The sequence below is a fragment of the Peromyscus californicus genome, unplaced genomic scaffold, assembly GCF_007827085.1.
Source record: "Peromyscus californicus insignis strain IS unplaced genomic scaffold, ASM782708v3 Scaffold_11__1_contigs__length_118956290, whole genome shotgun sequence".
Classification (NCBI taxonomy): Eukaryota; Metazoa; Chordata; class Mammalia; order Rodentia; family Cricetidae; genus Peromyscus; species Peromyscus californicus.
Genome location: NW_026294402.1, coordinates 100,851,982 through 100,876,954, shown reverse-complemented (window position 1 = coordinate 100,876,954; position 24,973 = coordinate 100,851,982). Strand labels below are relative to the sequence as shown.

At 53.0% G+C, this 24,973-nt stretch overlaps 1 protein-coding gene across 3 annotated transcripts; it reads right to left on the bottom strand.

Moving 5' to 3' along the window:
- Window positions 1-1,273: 1,273 nt before the first annotated feature.
- LOC128098259 (twinfilin-2) lies at window positions 1,274-24,689 on the bottom strand. 3 transcript variants are annotated; one of them, XM_052719164.1, is made up of 9 exons: window positions 23,649-24,689; window positions 20,302-20,379; window positions 15,145-15,323; window positions 14,712-14,807; window positions 14,212-14,316; window positions 13,991-14,116; window positions 12,904-13,054; window positions 12,647-12,768; window positions 2,850-6,177 (listed from the first exon to the last, which is right to left on the bottom strand). In XM_052719164.1, exons 1-9 carry the CDS (start codon window positions 23,671-23,673, stop codon window positions 3,082-3,084), a joined length of 3,978 nt encoding a protein of 1,325 aa, XP_052575124.1. In that variant the 5' UTR covers window positions 23,674-24,689; the 3' UTR covers window positions 2,850-3,081. The 3 variants fall into 3 exon arrangements, with proteins under 3 accessions (XP_052575108.1, XP_052575124.1, XP_052575116.1); XM_052719156.1 differs by lacking the exon at window positions 2,850-6,177 and adding an exon at window positions 11,728-12,320 and having other exon boundaries at window positions 23,649-23,836; XM_052719148.1 differs by lacking the exons at window positions 12,647-12,768; window positions 12,904-13,054; window positions 13,991-14,116; ... (3 more) ...; window positions 20,302-20,379; window positions 23,649-24,689 and adding an exon at window positions 7,002-12,152 and having other exon boundaries at window positions 1,274-6,177.
- Window positions 24,690-24,973: the final 284 nt, after the last annotated feature.

The window sequence follows — 24,973 nt, the reverse complement described above, 5'->3', positions numbered from 1 at the left end:
ACGTTTAGGGGCAGTAAGAAGACCCATCTGGTTAAGGCCCTTGTCTCTGTTGACACAAAAACACAGCTCTGGACTTGAAGAGGATTAGAGAGTTTATTCTGGAGCCAAATGCCAGTGACCATGGCCTGGGAACACAGATTTAGGTTACTTCAAATTCCATGTTCCAAAGTGGTAGCAGTTTGATGACGTTCTTATAGTAACAGAACAGAGAAAATCACAAGTAGAAACCAGGCATAATGGCCCACACCTTTAATCCCAGCACTTGGGAGGCAGAGGCAGGTGGATCTCTGTTGCGTATGGAGTGTGGGTTCACACACCTTAAGGAAGAGATCTTTTGCCTTTCCAGCTGCAAGGGGATCAGTCTCTCCGGACTGACTGACTCACTTGTAGCTTAGCAAAGGGCTTTTCTTATTGTTCTCCAATTTACACCTTTAGCAAGTTAATTTTGTATCCCAAAACCTCTTATCTAAGCTCCCCAAGGGGACAATGCCAAATGCAAATTGCCAGTTAAGGACTATCACAGCTTCCCCGGCTTGTTCCCCAACCAAGCTTTGCATAGGCTTTGCACCTTTAGACAAGATTCACATAGAAGGTACTGGAGACAAAAGGTAACAATCACAAAAGACAGATCAAAGCTAGGTGCGTTATAACACCCCAGAATCAAACCAGCTGCAGCTCTGCAGGAACTCCCAACAGATCTCTGTGAGTTGGAGACTAGCCTGGTCTACAGAGTGAATTCCAGGGCAGCCAGGGCTACACAGAGAAACCCTGTCTCAGGGAAAACAACAACAACAACAACAAAATCCCACAAAAACACTGCAAGTCGGGGCACCTTTCAAATACACTGGTTGAAACATTAAGTAGGTAGTTCAAGCAAAGTAGAGGGCGGGTGAACCTCAACTATAGACCTCAGTTGCTATCTGATAACATTCTTAGCCTTTTGGTTGGTGGGGGGAAAAAAAAACCTATGTTTTTGTTAAGTGAACACATTTATCTGTTCGGTTAGACAGAGAGACAGGTAAGGAATGGCCAGTCAGAAGGCTAAGGTAAGTTATAATTTATTAGAATTGTAGCTCAAGATAAATTGTAATTAGTTTCTGGGCCCGCAACAGTCCAACCTCCACACCATGACTGACGTTTTAATCAGCCTCTCAGAAGGCTCAGTGGGAGGTGCAGCTTCTTTCCTGGAACTGACTTACATCTCAAAAAAAAAAAAAAAAAAAAAAAAAAAAAAACAACCCAAAAAACTGAGTATAGTCTCTGGACCGCGCATGGTGAAAGGAGAGAACTGACTCCTTTGTCCTCTGACCTCCACAAGCCCGTCATGGCCCTCGCACACACACCCACATTCATATGAAATAAATGCAAATTTATTTAAAATTAAAAAAATAAATTCTGAGCAGGGTAGCACACACCTTTAATCCCAGCACTTGGGAGGCAGAAGCAAGAGGATCTCTGTGGGTCCCAGGCCAGCCTGGTCTACACAGAGTTCCAGGTTAGCCAGGGCTAGGTAGTGAGACCCTGCCTGGCTTTAAAAAAAGAAAGAGCTGGGCAGTGGTGGTGCATGCCTTTAATCCCAGTGCTCGTAAGGCAGAGGCAGGCATATAGAGCTCTGAGTTCAAGGCCAGCCTGGTCTACAAAGTAAGTTCGAGGCTAGCTGGGGCTGCACAGAGAAACCCCGTCTTGAAAAAAAAGAAAGGAAGAAAGAAACATATGTACATAGTCATCTTGATCAGATGTGACTAGGCCTCAGCCTGAATGTAAGCAGGTCTGAGAGACAAGCGCACGGAAGAGGACCCCTTCCCTTTGTAGCCAGGCGGTAGCTCACCAGGTGTCTTTTGATGTCTGTACAGTGTGACCTGGCATGACCCTCTAGATGCAAGTGGGAAGGGGCGGATTATGAGTTCATCTTAATAGGTGTGTTCAATCTGTGGCGCAAAGACTGATGGACCCATGGACAGCTGTGATGCAGCCTGACACAAAACCGTCCGCTGAATCTTTTTGTTAGGTTGTTGTTGGTTTTTGTTTTTTTTTTGGTCGTGATTTGTTCTGTGTTTTAACTCATCGCACAGATCTCAAATGTGACAATGTAGGTGACAATGTTTGTCATGATGTCCAAAGGGTGGACACAGGGCTGGGAAGATAGCTTGTTTGCAAGCATGGTGACCTGAATTTGATCCCCCAAACCCACGTGACAAGGCTAGGTGTGGTGAGTGCCTTTAGAATCCTGGGGCTGGGAAGCTGGAGGAGGTGAATAGTTGGGGGCTCTCTGGCCGGCCAACATAGACTAATTGGTGAGTTCTGGGTCAATGAGAGACTGTCTCAAAAACCAAACGTATAGCACTAGAAGAATGATGTGTGAGGTTGACCTCTGGCCTCCAAATGCACATGTACAAGTGTACACACACACACACACACACACACACACACACACACACACACCCCGAGGTTGAATACACCTTTGATCTTCTGTGGCTCTCAGCTCCTTGCTGCTGCCGCTGCTGGCACTGGTGGGGCTCTAATCAAGGCTGGCCTTCTTTCTCCAGCTTAGGCATGGCCACCCGAGCGTGCAATCATCCCTCTTTTCCTACACACCTAGTAGTGAGCACATCCCTGCTTGGGAGTTTTCTCAGGACCTTGCTGAGGGCAAGACAGACAGAGAGGTGCTGACACAGGCCAGCACAGAGGGCAGGGCATTCAGAGAATAGCTTTAAAAAAATAAAATAAAATGAAGTCAGACCAGGTCCTATTTTCTGGGAAGGATCAAGTCCACATTTGGTGATTCTCTTCAGACCCTCCTGGAAGATGCCTGCGAAGAAAACTGCCCTTCACAACCAACCTTTGTTCTGTGGGTCCCATTTTTAATCTATCTTCTCTCTCTTTACTCTGCGGAGATATGGAGAATTTTCCCATCTCTTCCCCCACCCACACCGCCCAGGAGCCCAGGGGTGGTGGTTTGGCAGCATGTATTGAACACCTGCTGGATACTCGTGGAGTAAAGCAGAAGGACAGAGCAAGGCAGGCGGAGCACCCCGGGTGGCCAGGCGTGAAGGTGCCGCTGTTCCCATTTGTTGCTCCGGGCTATTCTGCTGTGGGTCCCCGGCAGAAGTTCCGGTTATAGAAGTGGCGGTTGTCTCTAGTCAGGGCTGTGCTCAGTTGGGCCCAGAAGCTGCCCTGCCCGTTGGGCTGCTGGGGCCAGAAGAGCACACTCTGGCGGCAGAGGCGCTGGCGCAGGCGCACGTAGCGGGAGCGGTGGGCATCGGGGCGCAGGATCACCAACACCACCACATCCTTGCGGTCCTCCAGCAGACGCTGTTGAGCCAGCAGGAAGCTGGTGCGCAGGAGGCCACTGACCCTGTCCGTGTGGGCCAGCACAAACAGCGTCTTGCGGCTGCCATAGATGGAGGCCCAGAGATTCTCGAAGAGCGTCTGGCCCGGCAGCCAATCGCGGTCCTCCAGGCACAGGCGCAGTGCTCGACGCCCGCGCCGCTCCTCCAGCCGCACCCGCAGCTCGTTATACACCCAGTCGGCAACCGCGCTCTGCGCCTTATCGAACACTACGAAGGCATCGTAGGGCAGGGCTTGGGCGCCGCGCCGACCCCGGGCCAGCAAAGGTATCCATGCCAGGCACAGGTGGAAACAGTACCAGACGTCCCAGCCGCAGAGATGCTGCAGTAATGGCACCGCCATGCCCACAGCCACAGCCAACAGGGAAAGGCCAAAGCAGTCCCAGGAGAGGACCTCATCCAGGCACAGCCGCAGGTCCTGCGCGAAGATGCTACGGCCCTGCAGCTGGCTGGGACTGCCACACCTCACCTGGTTGGGCAGGCCGGGCACCTTAGTCTGCACCTCCAGCAGGAAGTCCACAAAGGCCGCCCCACAGGCACAGTGCAGAGGGTTGCTTCTCACGTCCAGCATTGTCAGGTTCGGCACTATGGGCCCAAACCAGGAGCGATCCACTGTCTTGAGGTAGTTGTCGCTGAGGTTGACCTCTTTCAGCTCCACAGCCAGAACAAAGAAGGCTGGGGCCACAGAGATAATACTGTTGCTACTCACATCCAGCTTCTGGAGCAGGGTGCCATTAGGCAAGGTGCCGTTGGTCAGGGCCTTTAACTGATTTCCTGCCAGGTCCAGGACTTTCAGGTTGGGCAGGAAGGTGAGACTGCTCCAGTTAAAGAAAGACAGGTAATTGTCGCGGAGATTCAGAATCCTCAGGCTCTTGGGGAGGTTGTCGAGGTACTGGGGCAGGAGGATATGCAGGCGATTCTGAGACAGGTCCAGCTGGTTCAGGCAACGCAGATCCTGGAAGAATTGGAGGTAAAGGTTCCCCTCACCCCACATGAGGCCTACAGCATTGCCACTGAAGTCCAGGGACCTCAGTGAGTTACTGCGAAGATGTGAGGACACACGGCTGTGAATGTCATTGTGTGCCAGGCTAAGGTACTGCAGCCTGGACAGACGGGACACAAAACTAAAGTTGTGGCCGATACCCTGCATGCTGAAGGGCTGGTTGTTGTAGCTCAGGTCCAGGGCCTGCAATTGTGGGAGTTCAGTGAACGAGTGCCCGTGGTACAAGTCCAGCTTGTTATGGGAGAGGTCTAGCACCTGCAGATTGGTCAGCAGCAGGAACTGAGAGCCATTGACAGCCTGTGCAATACTGTTGTGGCTCAGGCTTAGGCACTGGAGGTGGGAGAGGTTGATGAACATCTCTGGCTTGACTACCACCAGATTGTTCCGAGAGAGATCCAAGGTAAACTTGAGGTTCCTGCACCTGACCATGAAGTTCTTAGAGGCAGGGGTGCTCAGTAGAGTTGGGGCAGGAACCCCAGACCACAGACTCTCCTGCTCCGCACCATCTGCTTCTTCAGGGGGGGCTGCTGACATTACCAAAGACTCACTGATGCGGTTCTCTGACAGGTCCACAAAACGAAGGTTTGGGAAGGTACCGAAGATGCTGAGCTGGGCCTGGTTGATGAAGTTCATCTGAAGATGCAGAGTGTGGAGGTGGGACAGATTGGTGAGCGGCCTGAGTGTGTTCTTGTTGAGCAATCGGAAGAAGATGCCGTTCAAGTTCAGCTCTTGCAGTGACACCAGACTCTCGAAGGACTTTGTCAGGTGGCGCTTGGCAAATGATATCTTCTTGCAGTAATTGAAGGACAGGTCCAGCTTTCGAAGTCTTGTCAAGTTCTGGAAGGCCATAGTTTGGGTAATGCTGTCATAGAGAAAGTTCTCACTCAGGTCCAGCACCGAGAGGTTGACGAGGCCTTGGAACCAGGAGGAGTTCAGCGTGTGGAGAGAACTGTCCTTCAGCACCAGGCCTTCAAGGTGGCTCAGATGATGGAAGGTCTCAGGGTGCAGCTGGAGGGACTCTTGTCCACATTCTGTACAGGGGTTGAAGGCATGGTCACAGCGGCGACAGTTCCCACCCACATCAAGTACTCGCAGGGAGGTCAGATTGGCGAGGTCTTCAGGTGCCAGCTTGACAATGTGGTTATAGGACACCAGTAGGTACTCCAGGCTGGGGGGCAGTTGGCGGGGCACCTTCTCGAGTTTGTTATACTTGAGTGACAAATGGGTGAGATTGCTCAGGCCCAGGAGAGCACCTGGGGCCACCTCCACTGACTCATTGCAGGGATTCTTGTAGTAGCAGTTCCCATCCATGAAGAGAAAGCGCAGGTTGTGCAGGCCGGCGAGGCTGGTAGAATCCAGTACCAGGATGCTGGTGTGGCTCAGGCTCAGGTTCGTTAGGGAGCTGGGCAGTGGGGGTACAGTGGTGATGCCATTGTAGCTCAGATTCAGCTCTTCCAGTGTACGCACAACCACGAAGGTGTTGCGCTCAATGGTCATGTGGCAGGGGAAGTGCATGGGGCTGAGGCCAGCGGGTGGGCAGTTCCATTTGAGGTTCAGGTGCCGCAGGTTGGACAGGTGGATGAAGTCGGAATTATGCAGGTGGTGGATGCGGTTGGAGATCAAGGAAAGGCTGGTGACATTGGAACGGGCAGCTGCTGCAGAGAAGCGAGGCACAGACTTCAGGAATAGCCAGTTGCAGTCTACCAGGCCACGAGGCTTCAGCTCACAGGGCAGGAAGGCAGGCAGGGTGCCCAGAGCCAGAACCCCGGCCAGCACTGCAGCTTGCACCAGGAGAGACAAGGGGTGAAGGGTCCTGTGACAGAGAACCTGTGAGAGCCAGGACTGGGTGAGTGTCTAGTGTTATCCTGTCCTCCCTCTCCTACCCTCTCTTCCTCACTGGGGCGTTCTTCAGGGCTTCCAAATCCTCTCCAAGTGCCCCACCCTCCAGCCTCCTTCCGGCCCGCTCAGAACCGCTCCTTGGTTTTAGGCTCAGCCTCTGACTGACTCAGGGCTAGGGCACAGAACCAGGATTGGGCCTGAAATCCAGACCCCAGACTTGGAGCTTTTCGCTGGGAACACAACCCACAGCAGGGCCAGGACAGACCCCAGTGGGGCCCACTGGGCCTCTCGCACTTTCTCTTCCTCTCCTCTGGGGCCTCGGCTCTTTCTCCTGAACGCAGCAGCTGCCGGGACTCTGTTCCTCCAGCCTCCCTGAAGCTGTGCTCCACTCACTTCCTGGCCTCTCCTTGGACAAAGTGTGGGAAGCTCTGAAGCCCCCTGAGGTGTAGCCGGCTCCTCGCCGGTACAAACTGGCTTTTTTAGCCTCCATCCGCTTCCCCAGTCTGACCTGAGAACCCTCAACCTGCTGAGAATCAGCAGGCCCAGAGGGAGCAGCGGGCAGCGGGTCTTCGGCATGCAGGTCAGCAGCCACCGCTGACTGAGGTCCCAGGCTTCAGCCTCCCTACCCACCTAGCAGGTTCATCCCTCCCTGCTCAGAGAACGACTTTGGCTCCAATTTCCTTAGGGGTCCATGAACATCCTGAGGGCACCGAGTGGACTGTCCTTTCCACTGTGACCATTCTAACATCATCCCCCTCCCATGATACCCACCCCGGGGGGGGGGGGGGGCGCGCTAAGAACTGCGGTCCTACCATGTTGGGGAATGGAGTCTTCTCTAGAGGCTCCGTCTGACAAGCTGGGCGGCAGAGAAGGATGTTCCACCAGGGTCCCTTAGAGAACTGAGGAAGTGACACTTTCACTGCAGCCTGATAGATACTTTATCCCTACCCGGGGAGGGCAGGTGGTACCATGAGTCACAGGTCATTTGCATAGTCAGATGGCAGGCAGGCAGGCCTTTTCACCCCTTCCTCTTTCCATTCTCTTCCTCACCCCACAGTCAGCCATGAGGGCCTCACATCTGTCCCCTGGGAGGTATGGGAAGGAACCAAAGCCCAGAGTCCTGCCCAAGGTCAATGAGAAACCAGGGTCTAAAGTAGCCTGGCAGAGCTAAGCCGAGCATTGACACCCACGTGGAGGGTGTCACCTCACCCTCATGCCTCAGTGTTTGCTCCGTGGGTACGCCCAGGGCAGGCTCCCCAACCTGCTCCTTCCCCAGAACTCTGGGGAGCCTCTGCGAGCCAGAGGCTGGAGCCAAAATCTGCCTTCACCACTGCAGCAGCCTCGACATCTCTCCTGCTCTGCATTCCCAGTTCCCCCAGTAGCCCATCAGACCCCAGTGGCTGGTCCAACTGGAACTCTGGGTAATCTTGCTGTTGTGCGACACGATTCCTGGGGAGATGTGTGCAGATGTGTACTCACCCGAGGAAGGCAACCAATGACAGACCAAAGCTGAGGACATCACCCAAGTCCAAGTTGGCTAGCCAGTGAGCTTTACTGGAGTTACGGGCACAAGTATGAGTGAGGGCTCACTTAGAGGAGCAGACATGACACAGAGACAGTTGCACCACCAAGAGCCCACCCCAGCATGGATTCCACAAAGGCTGGACACCTGCAGCTTCATGGCACAACTTGGTGGCAGCTCAAAATGTTGGAGAGGTAATTTTCTAGGCAACTCAGTTGGTCGGAGCCTTTTCCAGGCAGCTCAACTGGCTTCTGCTTCTTCCAGGCAGCACTCCGCCCACCCCACCCCCCACCCCCGCTGGTCTGAGAGTGCCTCTCAGCAGTCTTCACTGTCATACAAGCTTGGGGAGGGAGGGCCTGATCACTTTCAGGGACTTCCTGAAGCTTTTCAGTTTTTACTTCCTGAGTTTTAAGGAGCTTCCCTGAAGGATGGGACGGTCCGCCTCCCTGCACATCTATCGGCCTGCCTGAGCTGACATCATCGCTAACATCACCCTGGTTCTGCTCTCTCTCGTCTCCTGCGGCCTATTCACTGTAGCTGTAAGTTTCTAGGGTCCTGCCTGGCCCCCTGCAGTCCAGAACAATCTCACTAAAGGTCCTGCAGCCACTTGGACCCAAGTAAACACATAGAGGCTTATATTATTTACAAACTGTATGGGCTATGGCAAGCTTCTTGCTAGCTAGCTCTTATAACTTAACCCATTTCTATTTTCTGTAAGTTGCCACGTGGCCGTGGCTTACTGTGGCTTACTGGTACTTTCACATCTTGCTTCTCCTGGCGGTGCTGGTGTCTCCCTCAACTCCACCTTTCTCTTTCTGTCTCTCTCCTTGGATTTCCCGCCTGCCTCTAAGCTGCCTTGCCATAGGCCAAAGCAGCTTATTTATTAACCGATGGGAACAACATATATTCACAGCGTACAGAAAGATATCCCCCAGCAATTCACATTGAGCCCCTGGAAAGGCCTTGTGTATACGTGTGTGTGTGTGTGTGTGTGTGTGTGTGTGTGTGTGTGTGTGTATGCACCTGTATGTGTTACCTGCACCACTTGCAAGCCTAGTGTCTGAGGAGGTCAGAAGAGCATGTCAGATCTCCTGCAACTGGTGCTACACACAGCTGTGAGCTGCCATGTGGGTGCTGGGAACTGAACCTAGGTCATCTGGAAAAGCAACCAATGCTCTTAACTGCTGAGCCATCTCTCCATCCCTTCTGTTCAAAACTTCCATTCTGGGCCCCTCCTCTACCCAGATCCCTCCATAACTGTCTGAAGCCCTAGTCACTGTCCAAACAGTAGCCCAGGTACTATGCTCCCTGTCATTCCATTTCTCCCGATCTGCTGACAGCCACCCTGGCTTCTTGTTGTTTGGATGTATCTGTGCATTTTCTAGCTTCGAGGCCTTTGAACATACTCTTCCCTCTGCCTGGACACTCTCTTCCCCAGATTCCCCACATGGTCCATTTTATTTTCTGCCTTTACACACTGCTCATATCATCCTCTCTTTCCATGGGGCCGGCCTTCCCTGACCTTCTCATGAACCTCTCAGCTCAGCTACACACCCATTCTTCCGGCACCACGAGGGTGATGCAGGAGAATGAGAGTTCAAGGCCTGCCTGGGCTACATAGTGAAACCCTGATTCAAAAGAAATACGGACATAAGTAACCCTGCCAGCCCAGGTCTGGCTCGCCTGAGCACTGTGGCCTGCTCGTTCTCTCTTTGCAAAACCTTTTTCAAATGCTGCCACACCATGCCACCCACCCTTCATGCTCTGCTGGGTACCGCCTTACTCTCCTGTTGGAATGTTGACTTCTTGAGGGTAAGAACTTCCATCTGTGTCTGTGGCATTGCTCAGTATCTGCTGAAGCTGTGTCCTGCCCACAGCACTCAGCCTTGGTAGTCAGGGTATCTTTGAGTGAAGTTGGAATAAATGAATGAATGAATGAGAGAATGAATGATGGGCCATTCTCCCGAAAGGAGCGGGGTTCTACATCAGTTTCCTGGCTCTGCCCAGACCCTCATCAGAGTGGATCTCATAGCAGGCAGGGTCCGCGGTGCCAATGGTCTGGCTGCCTTGGCAGCTTGAGCGCCATCTGTGTTATATTCTTGCCTGCCTGAGAACCAACCGGTATGTGGCCCGAGTCTCCTGTGGCTCCTTGCCAGGGTCCCAGCTTTCCTATCCATAATCCTAGGGGCTTTAAGAGGGGTTCAAAAGGGCCCCTGCAATGGGACAATGCCCTGATCCAGGAGAAAGGACAGTGTCCACTTAGCAGCTGCATGTTTCTCCAGCCCTCCTCTCCTGGACCAGGAGGTGTCTACCCATTCTTCAGAGGCATAGACTGACCCCTGGCTTCTGCTGAGTATCAAACTTGGGCACTTTCCCAGAGGCCAAGTGACTCCTCATGGACCACAGAGTCAGGTGCCCACTTCCACTCACCACTCTGCATTCCTTGGGGATAGGAAAGCAGGCCTGAAGAGGGGCACAGGGATGCTGACAACATGGTCAAGGACACACAGGACTGGAGACTCCAAGATACAGGTCTCTAGAATACCCACTATAGCCTTGGTGCTGTGAAAACCCAACCAGAGAGCCCTCACCCAGGCTGGTACGATCAACAGTGCCTTCTTAGGATCCAAATGCAGTGGCACACACCTTTAATCCAGGCACTCAAGAGGCAAGAGGCAGGTGGATCTCTGTGATTTATGAGGCCAGCCTGGTTTACATAACAAAGCTCCAGGCTAGCCTGGGCTACATAGTAAAATTCTGTCTCAAAAAACAAACAGTGTAGCCGGGCCGTGGTGGCACTCGCCTTTAATCCCAGCACTTAGGATCTCCGAGTTCAAGGCCAGTCTGGTCTACAGAGCTAGTTCCCGGACATCTAGGGCTGTTACACAGAGAAACCCTGTCTTGAAAAACCAAAAACCAAAAATGAACAGTGCCTTCTTAGGAATCCATCTCCTCATTCCCCCAATCCTACATTATTGTAGGGGAAGTGTGGACAGGAAGCTAAGAGTGAGTGTCTGTTATAAAGCACTGGGGACTGTGGATGTAGCTTAGCTGCCACACTGCTTGCTTAGCATTCACAAGGCCTTGGGTTTGATCTCCGATACCCCATAAGCCAGGCAGTGGTGCATGCCTCTAGAGGTTCAAGATCAGCCTCAGCTACAGAGCCCACTGGAGGCCAGCCTGGGGTACATGAGATTCTGTCTCAAAAATCCACCCAACACAGGCAGTGGTGGCACACGCCTTTAATCCCAGCACTCGGGAGGCAGAGGCAGGTGGATCTCTGTGAGTTTGAGGCCAGCCTGGTCTACAGAGTGAGTTCCCAGACAGGCTCCAAAGCTACACAGAGAAACCCTGTCTTGAAAAACAAAAACAAAACAATAACAACAACAAAATCCACCCAACAAATGAATGAAACAGAGACAGAGGCAGTATGGTGAAGCATGCTGGTAACGCCAGCATCAGGGAGGCTAAGGCAGGATGATTGTCTCAGTCACTACACAAGGCCCTGTCACAAAACACAACACTAAAATGTAAAGATGGAAACGTGTGACTGCAGACGGGGGCACAGGGCCATGGAAGCAGAGAAGCAGGATCTGGGTCTTCAAATTCGGAGCTAAGAACACAGCCAACCCTGCCAAAGGCCAGCTGTCTGTACCATGGTGTCAGCCTTGTCCGGCCTCCAGATCTGTACAAATAAATGTGCAAGGTTTTCTTTTCCTTTTTTAAACAGAGTTTTGCTCAGATTGGGCTCAAACTACCTCTTTTTTAAGCCACCGAGTTTGTGGTAACTTGTCACAGCACCCACAGGAAACAGAGACACCCAGATGTCCATAAACTCGTGGAAGTGTGTGGGCCTCATGGGCAGGGCTTCTTCCCTCACTCTCAAAGCATCTCCCATACATCTGAGGCCAGGAGCGCTTGGGTTTCACCCTAGCAGGCCAGCAAAGCCCCTTCTGAACAGGGAAAAAGACAGCTATGCAAACAAAGGCACCCAATTCACAGAGTCAGGCTCAGTATTGATTTAAAAATATTTTATTCTTTAGAAAATACAGCGTTCAACCGTCCCTTCCTGTGACATCTGGCCCCTGCCAACCGTCCCCACCCTCTGTGGCCAAAGGCTTCTGGACTGAGCTGGGACCACAGCATCAGATCTGGAGGCTAGGTTCATGCCAGGCCCCCCACGCAGACCCCTTGAAAGAGCCAGGTAGGGTTCCCCAGCCACCCTGTGCACACAGATGAGAGAAAAGGACAGCTCCAGGGCAGGGTCACAAAGTGCTGCTGGTCCAATGGCCCTTGAAAGTAGCAAACGTGTTCAGCCACCTGCCCTCCTGTCCCACAGGAACCGATTCCTTAGAGCCCAGGCTAGGGAGGAAGGAGGTGCAGGAGCGGTAGGGCAGCAAGCCGGCAGTCCACATGCCCGGCCTGTTTCCAGTCCAGACACCTAGCTGTCATCTCCATTCTCGCCGGGGCCCCGGATGAGGCGCTTATGGCCCCGCTTGCCGCCAGGGCCTTTGGGCTTGGCGAATGCCTGCTTGAAGGCATGCTGCTTGGGATGTACCTCATCGTAGAGGAAGTCGGCTGTCAGCTCTGCCCCATCACCAATCTCAATCTGCATGGATCAAGACAGAAGCCATCACTACGCTGAGGCTCCAACACATACCACTCTTGGTACGCCTCACTCACAGAGTCACCCCTGACATCTATCTTCTCTTAGGTCACCACGGGATATGTAACACAGGGCCGCTACCCTGCTGGCCAGAGTCACCTTCTCCCAGTCACCCAAGACCTAAGGAAAGGAGGCTGGGCTTGTGTGTGTCTTGGGCTGTCCCACATCTTCGGCTCCCCACCCATCCAATACTGCAGCAATGAATCCCACATGGACTTAGGACTCCAGGGTCTCACACGGAGAGTGGGGTGATGGGGAACAGGCTATACCTTCTTAGCTATCTCCAGCTGGAAGTCTTGCTCTACAGAGTCGAGGAGGCGGCTCTTGCAGCTGGAGTAGAGCATGCGCTCCTTAATGCTGCACTTGTACCCCGGCATGGAGTAGATGAACACTGTGGAGGACGAGGAGGTGAGCCCACGCAGGCTGGGGCACCTGCACACCTCCCCCCCACAGCAGGACCAAGCAGTGGCTTGTCATCGCTGCTCCTGGCCAGCACAGAATTGAGGTCCCTGTCATTGCTACTCACCCACAGATTCAAGGGAGTCACCCTCATGGGTATGCTTGTACAGGAAGAAGTGGTAGCGGGCAGCATCTCGGGGAACCCGTGAGGGCAGCTGGGTCACATTTGTGGGCTCTGTGTGTACCAGCTCAATGGTCTCCCGTTCCAGGTCCAGCTTCTGAGGAGGAGAAGGGGCGGTGTGAGGGCACCACTGTACCCACTAAGAAACAGGGCTGGAGTGTTTGGGGGGTCCTTCTCCCTCGGGTCCCCTTCCCAAGGCTGGACCTCAGGCTGCAGGAGTTATTCTAAAGAGACCTTCCAGGCCTGGCCCTAACTCTGCCCCTTTGAAGGTTCAGCTAAGGATGTAGCCCCCCCCAACCCAGATCCCCATTTGGGGTGGTGTGGAGGACTGTGACCTCAACAAGACATTGCAATGGTTCCATCCTCAGAGGCAAAGCCCCAGGAAAGTGGAAGGGAGAGCCAGCCTGTGTGGTCAGAGGATGCAGAAGAGCTGTGCCTGGGAAAGAGGTAGTCAAGGGAGTTACAGAGGAACTGTCTACAGGGTGTCTGTTGTGGCCAGGGCTTGGGGGCAGGGAGAGGAGAGGAAAACAGTATGCTCTTTAAAAAAAGAAACAAGGAAAAAAAAAAAAAGGCAGAGGCAGGTGGATCCCTGTGAGTTCAAGGCCAACTTGGTCTACAAATTGAGTTCCAGGACAGGCACCAAAGCCACACAGAGAAACCCTAACTATCTCAAAACAACAACAACAACAACAACAACAAAAGAAACAGTCTTGTGCAGATTAGGTTGATCTCCAACTCCCTATGTGGCCAAGGATGATGACCTTGAGCTCTGATGCTCCTGCCTCTCTCTGCCTCCTGAGGGCTGAGATTCCAGGTGTGTGCCATCACACCCAGTTCTATGTGCTGCTGCCGAGGATCAAATCCCAGTGTATGGCAGGCAAGCGCTCTACCAGCTGAGCTACACCCCCAGTCCAGGAACCGCTCAGGAGATGGGGATCGGGCTCTGTGCCCATTTGCAAACATAACCAGGAGTAGGGGAAGCCCACGGTGCCTGGCCGTGTGTCGTGGACACGTGGCACGCCTGTGCACCCACCAGCTGGATGTAGTTGACGGTCCTCTGCTTGAGTTGCTGGAGGGCCCGCTGGGCCTCAGGCTGCAGGGGGAAGGCCAGGCCCTGCAGGGTCTGGTGCTTGCTTTCCACGCTGATCTCGGTCTTCACCTGGGGATGGGGCGACCATGAAGGAAGCAAGCCTTACTACCCAGCTGCAGCCTACCGAGTTCAGCGACTCCCAGCACACACCCCTGCACACCCACCTCGTTGATTCGGATCTGCTGGAGCTCTCTCTCTGCGGAAGTAAGTGGGGCAGGTGCCGCACAGGATGACAGGTGTTTCTGGTACCCAGCCAAAGTGAGGTCGTCCTGTGGGGCAGGCTCAGAGGTAGAAATGGATACCCCAGGCAGGCAGGCAGGCAGAAGCCCACTGTGTATCTCAGCTTGTGGCTCCCGGACTCCCCATCCCTCCATTTCTTTTGTTTGAGACAGCATCTTATGTAGCGCCAAAGCCAGCCTCAAACTCACTACACAGTCAACAATGATCTTGAACTTCTGATCCCCCTGTCTCCACTTCCTAAGAGCTGGGAATCAAACCCAGGATTTCATGCATGCTAGGCAAACACTGTGTCACTGTGTCAACTATGGTGAGTCCCGGTCCCCAGTCCTATTTTTCACCCTGAGCCTGGCACTGAGTTGCTGTGACCCTCACATAATGCCTCACCCTCTGGTCCCCATCCTGCATTCTGCCTTGGGTAACTAACCTTTACTGTCCCGAAGAGCTCATCCTTGATGTGGCCGCCTCCAAACTCCTTCTTCACTGTGGCTCGCGTGGCCGCATACAACATCTTCAGCCGCACCTGAGATGGGGCAAACTGTGAGGCCCCCGTGGGCCAAGCTGCCAACTGGAGCCAACTGGAGCCCCAGAAGAGGGAGGCAGGGCACGGAATCAGGTCATCTCACTGTTCCCACATACCCAGCAGGGGGCGCAGCAGGGCTGTATCAGGCAGCTTTCGCCAGCAGGGGGCGCCTCCACCCAGCTCAAACAGCCCTGAGTCAGGCTGACAGGCTGATCGAACAGACAGGGTTTGGGGCAGACATTCCTTCCGTTAGCCTCCTTGGGCCAATCTCTCATCTGTTCTCCCCTCTTCCCACTGGCCCCAAGCAGGGAGATGGGCCGTGGTGCCCAGGACTCACAGGTGAATTATCAGGTGACCAGGCCAGGAAGAGCCACTCGAAACCCTGGGCATTCTGCGAGTCAAGGCGGAAGAGTAGGTAGCAGGGCTCCTGGGCGTCTAGCAGCGGCAGCACAGCCCTGTCGTAGTCCTGGTCCCAGCGTCCCACTGGCTCCTGCGAGGCACCGAGCACGAGCTGCTCTGGGGGCAGAGGCCGGGTGAGCCGAAGTGGCACATCCTACCTCCCCTCTGCCGGTGGACCTCTGTCCTCTGGACGTAGCTTTCTGAACGATCTCAGACCTACTTGGCCACTTCACCCCACTCTCCCAGGAGCCCTCAAATCCCCAAAGTATGAAGTTGGTTTCTGAGTGATGAATAGGAGTGAATGACCGAGGTCACGTGTGCCAGCTGCAGGTGGCTTCCTCTGCACACACCCCACACTTGCAAACGCTTGTATTCATGTACACTGATGCATTTGTGCACACACAAACACACACACACAAAGGAACACAGCTGTGTGCCCACTGCCAGCCACAGTGTGGTCCCCTCAAGGCACTCCTACACTGGGGCTGCCCAGCGCATGCTTAACTGTGCATGACTTCTTGCTCTCAGCTCCCTCAGCCCCTGGCTCTGATACGCCCCTCAGGACAAAGTGGTAGGGGAGAGGTTACCACCCCTGGCTTCAACCCTCTCCCTCAGTAGCAGCCAACTATTTTTTTTTAAGGCAGGGTTTTACGACGCAGCCCCATTTGACCCTGAACTCATGATCCTCCTGCAGCGGTCATCAGCCTCTTGAAGGCTTGGGATTATATGTGTGCATCACCACGCCCGGCTTCTGCTTGTGGTTGTGTTTGATACGAAGTCCTGCTATACAGCCTACACTAGCCTCAAACTTCCAATCCTCCTGCCTCAGCTTTCCAAGTGCTGGGATTGCAGGAGTGTCTCACCCAGATTAGCTAACAACTAACTTATTTTTATTTATTATTATTATTATTATTATTATTATTATTATTATTATTGTATATGCATGGCATATATGAGTATGGGTGTGTGCCTCTCACAGTGTGAATGCAGAAGTCAGAAGACAACTTTCAGGACTCAGTCCACTGCAAGTTCCAGGGACTGAACTCAGGTTGTTGAGCTTGCACACTAAATTTTTACCCACTGAGCCATCTTGCTGGCCACCTGGACCTGACCGGCCTACCATCTCTCTCGCCAAGTAGGTCATCCAACCACAGTTTCAGGCTGAGACCTCCTTGGAACACCATACATGTACTTGGTCACACAGGCCAACCCAGAGGAAGAACTGGGCAAAATCGTGATCATAGCTGGTCCACGGTTGATCGGAGCTGGTCCCAGCCAGCACGTCACCAGATCCCACCAGGTCTTTTTGATAGGGTCAAGAATCCAGCTGCCTAAGAATCCAACATGCGAGGCCACCAGTCTAACCGCCTCTGCAGGCCCTGGCCTCTTTCCCTGACCACCCAGAACTCAGATGGGAATCAGGGTTGAAAGTTAGCAGCTAAAGCTGGGCGGTGGCGGCACATGCCTTTAATCCCAGCACTTGGGAGACAAAGGCAGGCGGATCTCTGTGAGTTCCAGGACAGAGAAAAACAAAAAACAAATAAAACAACCAAAAACCAAACCAAAACAAAAAAAAAAAACCAAAACAAAACAAAAAGAAAGTTAGCAGCTATAGGCTGGTGAGGTTGGGGAAGGGGACCAAACACAGTATTGTTTACTTTATTGTTCATATTTTTTTAAGGTTTTACTTATTTTATGAGTGTTTTGCATAGACTTATGTATGTGCATCATGTGTGTGCCTGGTACCCACGGATGCTGTGGATATCGCTCTGTGTAAACAAAATGCTGATTGGCTAGTAGCCAGGCAGGAAGTATAGGTGGGACGAGAAGAGAGGAGAATTCTGGGAAGTGGAAGGCTAAGGCAGGGAGACGCTGCCAGCCACTGCCATGAAAAGCGAGATGTAAGCTACCGGTAAGCCACGAGCCACATGGCAACTTACAGATTAATAGAAATGGGTTAATTTAAGACAGAAGAACTAGATAACAAGAAGCCTGCCACGGCCACATAGTTTATAAGCAATTTAAGTTTCTGTGTGTTTACTCGGTTGGGTCTGAGCGGCTGCAGGACTGGCGGGTCAGAGAGATTTGTCCTGACCGTGGGCCAGGCAGGCCTGGAGAAGACTTCAGCTACACACGGAAGTCAGAAGAAGGTGCTTGATCCCCTGAACTGAACCGACAGAGGGTTGTGAGCCACCATGTCGAAGCTGGGCTGAATCTGGGTCATGAATGCTCCTGACTGCTGGACCATCTCTTCAGCCACTTGTTCTCATTTGTAAGCCAGAATGTGTGAACAGGTGAGGTAACTCAGAGGTAAAGGTACTTACCACCAAGCCTCCTGATGACCTGAGTTCAAACCCAGGGATACACACAGGCACGCACCCATGCACACTAAATATAAATTTACAAATAAACCAGAATTTGGGGGCTGGAGAGATGGCCCAGCGGTTACGAGCACTGGCTGCTCTTCCAGAGGTCCTGAGTTCAATTCCCAGCAAACACATAGTGGCTCACAACCATCTATAATGAGATCTGGTGCCCTCTTCTGGCCTGCACGGATACACGCCTGGAGGATACTGTATACATAATAATTAAAAAAAAAAAAACTTTAAAAAATCTAGAATTTTATATATATATATAAGATACGTATATGTATACGTATATATATATAGGTATTTTTAGATCAGGGCTCATGCAGCCCAGGCTGGCTTCCAACTCACTATATAGCCAAGAATGACCATGAACTCCTGATTCTCACAACTCTACCTCCCAAGGCTTCATTTTTCTGTTTGGAGACAAATCTACATAGTCTAGGCTGGCTTCAAACTTGAGTTCCTCCAGTCTCAGCCCTCTCAAGTGCTGGGATTATAGGCCTATCCCACCATTGTGGTGACATTTAATTTGTGAGGAAATGTGATATTTTATTTGTATGTTAATAAATAAAGTTTGCCTGGAGATCAGAGGTCAGTGAGCCATAAGCAGAGTCAGGTGGTGGTAGCACACACTCTTAATCCGATCACATGGCAGGCAGAGTCTCTGTGGTCAAGGACACAGCCAAGCTTGGTGACACGAGACTTTAATCCCAGTACCAACCATAGAAACCTGGAGGTCTGTATAGACAGGCAGTGACGAGGAAGTCATGTGGCTGGGCTTAGAGCCAATGAGAAGGCAGAACAGAAGGGCAATAAAAACACAAGTCAGACAGGAAGTAGCTCTCTCTGGGGAAGCTACTGCTGGTGGTAAACTAGAGCTTGTTATGGCTCTCTGATCTCTTGGCTATTTCCTCTGTATTTGGCTCTGTGTTTCTTATTTACTAAGACTGTTTAGAATTTCATCTGCACATCATGCCAAGCTATCACAGGAATTTTACATATGAAGTGTAATTTAGGGCTGGAGAGATGGTTCAGCTGAAAACACTGGCTGATCCTCCAGAGGCCCTGGCTTTGACGCCCAGAACCCACATCAGGCCGCTCACCACTGCCTCTGACTCCACTACCAGCAGATCTGATGCCCTCTTCTGGCTTCGATGAGCACTGCGTTCATATACACAAATACAGACACAAGACACAGACAGGTTTTTGTTGTTGTTGTTTTGTTTAAAAAAAGAACTAGGGCCGGGCGGTGGTGGCGCACACCTTTAATCCCAGCACTCGGGAGGCAGAGGCAGGTGGATCTCTGTGAGTTCGAGGCCAGCCTGGTCTCCAAAGCGAGTTCCAGGAAAGGCGCAAAGCTACACAGAGAAACCCTGTCTCGAAAAACCAAAAAAAAAAAAGAACTAAGGCAGTGGCACACACTTTTAATCCTAGCACCCAGAAGGCAGAGGCAGACGAATCTCTGTGAGTTCAAGGCCAGCCTGGTCTATACAGAGAGTTCCAGGAGAGCCAAAGCAACACAGAGAAACCCTGTTTTGGAAAAAACAAACAAAAAACAAAAACCCAAACAAACAAAAAACCCAAACCAAAAATGAACGATAATTTAGTTTTTATAGAAAAATCAGGTGCTCCAGTCATGCTCAACTTGGATGTGAAGCCCCTACCCCAGGCATTCCCGGGTGCCCCAACACCTGGAATGCAGAATTAGGGTAAGACTCTACCTAGAGGTTCCTTATGCGTATGGGGACCATCTACAAGTGTCATCTTACCTGGGAGGTTAAGGCACAGAGTCAGAGATCTCAAGCATCTCTTTAAGGGGGGGAAGCCCCAGGAGGCCTCATTCGTCACCTACCATAACAACCCTGACCCCGTCTCTGAGGGCATCTGGACGAAGCCCAGCCTAGCTATGGCCCTAAAGCCTGAGGTGAATTCTGGGTCTGGCAGGCCCTGCTAAAGTCAATGGACACTAGGCTCATTCAGGGTGCCCAGTGTCAAAGGGCTCACGACAGCACGACTCCTGAGAATGCCAGGATCACACCTCCTCCCCTCATCTACACCCCTCCCTGCCGAGGCAGCCGCTGGGCACAGAAGGGAGAGGGGTTCCTTGTCTCCCCACCTCTATTTCAGCCAGACAGACCCTCTGTCTTCTTGAATACTTCTACTCCAGGCCTTGTCTCAGGCCCCACACCCTCATACCTCTAGTACTGCCTGGTAAAAACCTTGGGTCCCACAGTCAGATCAAGGCCCCGTCAAGTACAGAATTACTCTACCCTGTTTTCAGAATGAGCAAGACATACGTTCTTGCCTCCCGTTAGGGAAAATGTCCTTGGCATCTTAGCCCTCCCACAGCCAGCAGCCTAGCCAGGTCCAGCCTGCTGACCATACACACATAAGCATGCACGCACACATGCAACATACATACAGTAGGTGTCACTGGGCCCCTGCCATCTATCTGGTCTAGCACCCTGACGAGGCCCATCTCAAAAGCCACACAGCCTCTCGGTACTGAAGCTGGCCACGACCACAGGACAGAGCTCTGCACAAGAGAGTGACTACCATCCCCACCTGTAGGACTCCCATGAGGCTCCTGTGAGTGGCCCCATCCCATTCTCAGATGGAGAAAATGAGGTCTAAAGGGGGCCGGAAGCTAACACCCATTGTTCCTATGCCCAGAAGCAACTGGGTTCAGCCTCCATCCCATGCCCCAGCGTGTGGGGGACACTCACCGTCCTCAATGACGACTTTGATGAGTCGGATGGAGCCAGCCCGGGCCTTGGCAAAGAATTCCTTTAGCTCTTCAGTGGCTACAAGCACAAGAAACATAGTTATTGGTGGTGAGCAGGCAGAGTGGGTAAGGATGAGTTTGGGTCTGCTGGTGTCCCGTGGGGTCTGATGGCTGGGCTGGGAAGTGGGTTAAATATGGTTCCCCCATGTGACTGGGAACCTGAGACGGCTACTGAACACAAGCTCCCAAATTTAGCTAGCAGGAGTGGCAGGCAGATGGCCTGCTGGCTGGGATCGCTCTGCTGACAGGAAGGGCAGGCAGGAATGGGGCAGTCCACTTGAAGAGGGAGCAAGTTCTAAGACAAGTCAAGCTGGTCAGAATGAAGGGCACCCACCTGTCCCCTGACCACAGGGTGATCCAGCAGTAGATGAATCCCACTCAGCGGGTCAATGTAAGTGGACACGCTCATTTAGACGTTCAAACACACGCACGCACGCATGCAATGCAACAGACACAGCTGCAGTGTGTCTACACCATACGTACAGGCAACATAAGACAATTTATACAGACATGGGTGTAAATGACACAGGAATGCATTTGGACTCCAAGCCCCCAGCCAGTTTGTACCAAAAGAGGGGCCCACCAGACCCAACATAGCCCTATCAAGGGGCAATAAAGCCTCAGCTCCCAGGCAGTTAGGAAGGCTTCCTGGAGGAGGAGTGGTACCTAGAAAGGAGACTCCATCTTGGAAACTGGGCAGCAGACCCGGAAGGTCACTAATGACTAAGGACACAGTGCCAAGGTGAGGACCATGGTCAGGGCTAGAGGACCATGAATCATCTCAGCTCCACTAGTGGTAGTAGAGAAGGAAAACACAGTCCAAGTGTGTAAGGGACCTGCTTGGGTCTCTGGGTGAGTGTGACCTTGGGGCTGTCAGGGGTCAGAAGAATCCCGGCAGGAACACAGCTGGAGAGTTGAGATCAGAGAATATTTATAGGCCCTGGATTGGGCAGCTGATGGGCAGCTTAGGGGCGGGGTAGAGGGGCTTTAAGTAAACAAACTCTCAGGCATGTCCTCAGGTGCTCCCTGTTTACCCTGCAGAGTGACCTTATGCCTGAATCTCAGGTTGTACACCACCATGAAGGTCACTGTGTGGCCAGGGGCCTAACAAAGTCTAAGAAGCCCCGGGGACAGAGAAGCATGGCTCGGTACTAGACACAAGGAGACACAGACCCACGGGGCATGCACAGCTAATAACCGTCAGTAGATGCTGGAAGCTTCAAGTCTGATCTTTGGGGCCCCAGCTCCCTCTGAGCTGTGTGACCTCTGACCTCTCTGAACCTCAACCTCATCTATAACACAGAGCGAATTCCCTCAAACTCAAAAGTTTGTGGTAAGGAGTCCATGGGAGAAGGTGCTAAGGAATGGGACTTCTGCTAATAATTCTTTTCTTGATCTAAGGGTGACTTGTGTTTTACTCCTCCTACCTGCCTGGACTGGGCAAGGGAGGCCAAGAAGCTCCCCAGAGGGAGGCTGACAAGCCCCTTCTACTGTTACCAGAGCAAACTGAAAAGCCAGCAGGGAAAGTGACATCCCTTCCTACCCCACCCCAGTCACCATCAATAATCTAGAGGCCAGACCTGGGACATCTGAGCCCCTGTCATCAAAGATTCATGCCTCCCTGCCCCCACCGTGCCCACCTCCAACTCCAGCAAGCCTCAGGTTACGGTCCTCCTCGGGCCTCACTCTTGAGGTCACCAGGCCTTCTCCTATGGCCTGGCCAAGGCTGGCACCTGATCCTCCAGGGTGGTCTTTCCTGCTATCTCCAGCAGGCCCCAGAGAGACGAAGGTGCACACCCTCACAGGCAGGACAGCGGGAAGCTCCCCTAGCAGGCCTGTCTCTCAGCACGGGGAACGAGGGGATAGGACAGAGGGTCTGTCGGCAGTGTATGTGTGGGTGCCTACTTCTTAGCACCTCCTCCCAGTTGGAGGCAGCAGCTCAGACCAAAGAGGAAGGAAGGGGCAGGCCAGGCAGCAGGCCAGGAAACCTGGCCCCCCATCTCCAGGAGAGGATGGCCCACCTGTGGGAGGCCATCCAGGTCCCTGCATGCTCAGGACAAGCAGGATGGGGATGGGGCGGGGGCGGGGGCAAGCCTCTGAGGGCTACCCATTCACCAAGTAGCCACAACCGCAAGCAAGGATTCAGGCGGTCAGGCGGGTCGATGGTGGCAGCCCTGGGCAGGGGATCATGATGTGACAGGGGTGGCTGATGGCCAAACCAACAAGCTGTCTAGGCAAGCAGCCTGGCCTTCCCAACTGGCCAGGGAAGCAGCCCTTCCAAGCCAGTAAGAGATGGGGCCAGTGAGACCAGGTAGGGCCAAAACACCTGGCTCCCCAGCTAGTGCTTCCGTTTTAGTCTAAGGAGGAAACTGGGACTCTGGAGCGGAACTGTGGGTGTGACACTCTGGGCTGTAGAAGCTTCCTGTAAATGAGGGTGGAGACAGAAGCTCTCCTAGAAAGTCTGAATCCTGACCCTTTTCTCTGCTTCCAGCTTGAAGTTGGGACTTTTGCAATCCTGGTTGGAGCAGATCAGAGTGGAAAATGGAAGAAGTCAGAGGCCAAGGTCAGATGAGCAACTCTCCCCATTCTACTTAAGAAGGGGGGCTCTGTGCCAGCTTTTGTCCAGCCTAGTGCAAGACTTTGGGGGTCCTGGAAGGAGTAAAGGTCAGGATATCCTTTCCACACTTATACACAAGCTCATGTCAGTCATAAGACACCGTGCAAGCATCCACCGATCACACACACACACTGAGATGTGCCTGAACTGTGCACACACATGCAGACTCCAATAGATGTGTGCACGCTGTCAGGAAACACTGATGATGTCTGAGATGGTCCATGCCACCTACAGTGTCCAAAACCAGCCACTAATGCATGCATACCAAGGAGCCTGGATAGACATAACCAAGTCGCATATGTGCACACGCAGGACTGTATACAGAGAACATGTGCACATGCGTGTACACTTTTCCAGATGTGCACATCCGGGTACACCCCACCTCCAGGAAAGAACAAAAATACCCAGACGGGTACACACAGGCACATCCGCCCCCAGATGAGTACACAAGATACTTCCACCCGTGCTGTGTGCATTCATGTGCACCCACTCTCGGCTATGTACAGCCGTCTGTACTCCCCAAGATGTGTCCATCCCAGGGACTCGCGGCTGCAAAGGAGAACAGGAATTTCCCTGGAGGGTGCGAGGAAGAGGAGGATGAAGGGACCAAGCGCGCAGACCAAGCGCGGCAGAGCCCTTGGGCCCCCTGTCCGCCCTCCATCCGCCCTCACCATGGATGCCGGTCTGGTGCGCCATGGCTCAGCGTTCGGCTCGCTCGTGCCGTCGGAGCGCTCCGCTTGGTCCTGGCCCGGCTCGACTCGGCTCGCCTGGACCCAGAGCTCCGGAGGATGTGGCGGCGGCGCCCAGCTTCGCGCAGCTTCCCGGGCGGTGCCGCAGGACCCGCCCCCAGCGCGCTCCGCCCCCGGAGGGCGAGGCCGGCAGGGGCGGGCACTCGTGCCGCGCGTGCGCGCAGCGGGCACCGGGGTCCGGACGGCCGTGGGCCGCGCCGCTACCACCGCTGTGGCACAGAAGGGGCCTCCGGGTGCCCGAGGGGCGTGTGGGCGGGCGCTGGGAGGCCACAATCCAGGAGGCCTGTGGGCGGATGCGCGCTTGGGCGTGGGAGGGACTGTGCGTTTGCCTCCGAGGAGGTTTGAGAGTGGGGGCCGATGCAGGCGTACCCCAGTTTATGACACGTGAGGGGAGCTCAGTGTAGGCGGGCACGCGCGCGCGTGTGGTCGCGCTCGTGTGTGTGTGTGTGGTCTTGATGCCCGGACTTTTGTTCACAGGTGGAAGCCTAGACTGACCAGTCATCAGGTGCACGGTGAATGTGGTAGCTGGAGCCATACGCTGAGGAAATGAGGGGGTGAATTTTGGATCGAATATGGTAGGAGAGACGGGGTGACCTAGTAGAGTGGTGGGAAGTTTTCCAAAAAGAAGGTGCATGTGCTAAGGCCCTGTGGTTGACCGGAGCTTAGTCTGAGAAACTTCCCAATTCCTAATGAACTTGTCTCCATTATCAGAGACCTTTCCTGCTGCTAATGCTAACAGCCATTTTGCCGCTAGTATTCTTAATTTTTTTTTTTCTTTTGGTTTTCTGACACAAGGTGTCTCTGTATAACAGTCCTGGCCGTCCTGGAACTCGCTCTGTAGACCAGGCTGGCCTGGAACTCACAGAGATCCATCTGCCTTTGCCTCCTGAGTGCTGAGATTAAAGATGTGTACTAACACCGCCCGGCTTAATATTTTAAATAAAGATTTATTTATTTATTTTATGTATATGAGTGCTCTATCTGTGTGTACGACTTTATGCCAGAAGAGGGCATTAGATTCCACTAGAGATGGTTGTGAGCCACCATGTGGTGGCTGGGAATTGAACTCAGGACCTCTGGAAGAGCAGCCAGTGCTCTTAACCACTTAGCTGAGCCATCTCTCCATCCCCAGCAGCTAGTGCTCTTAACCATCTCTCCAGCCCTGAAGCTGGTTATTTAAAAATAAATGGGACTGGACATATGGCTCAGTGGTTAAGAGCACTTGCTGCTGCTCTTGCATAGGACCC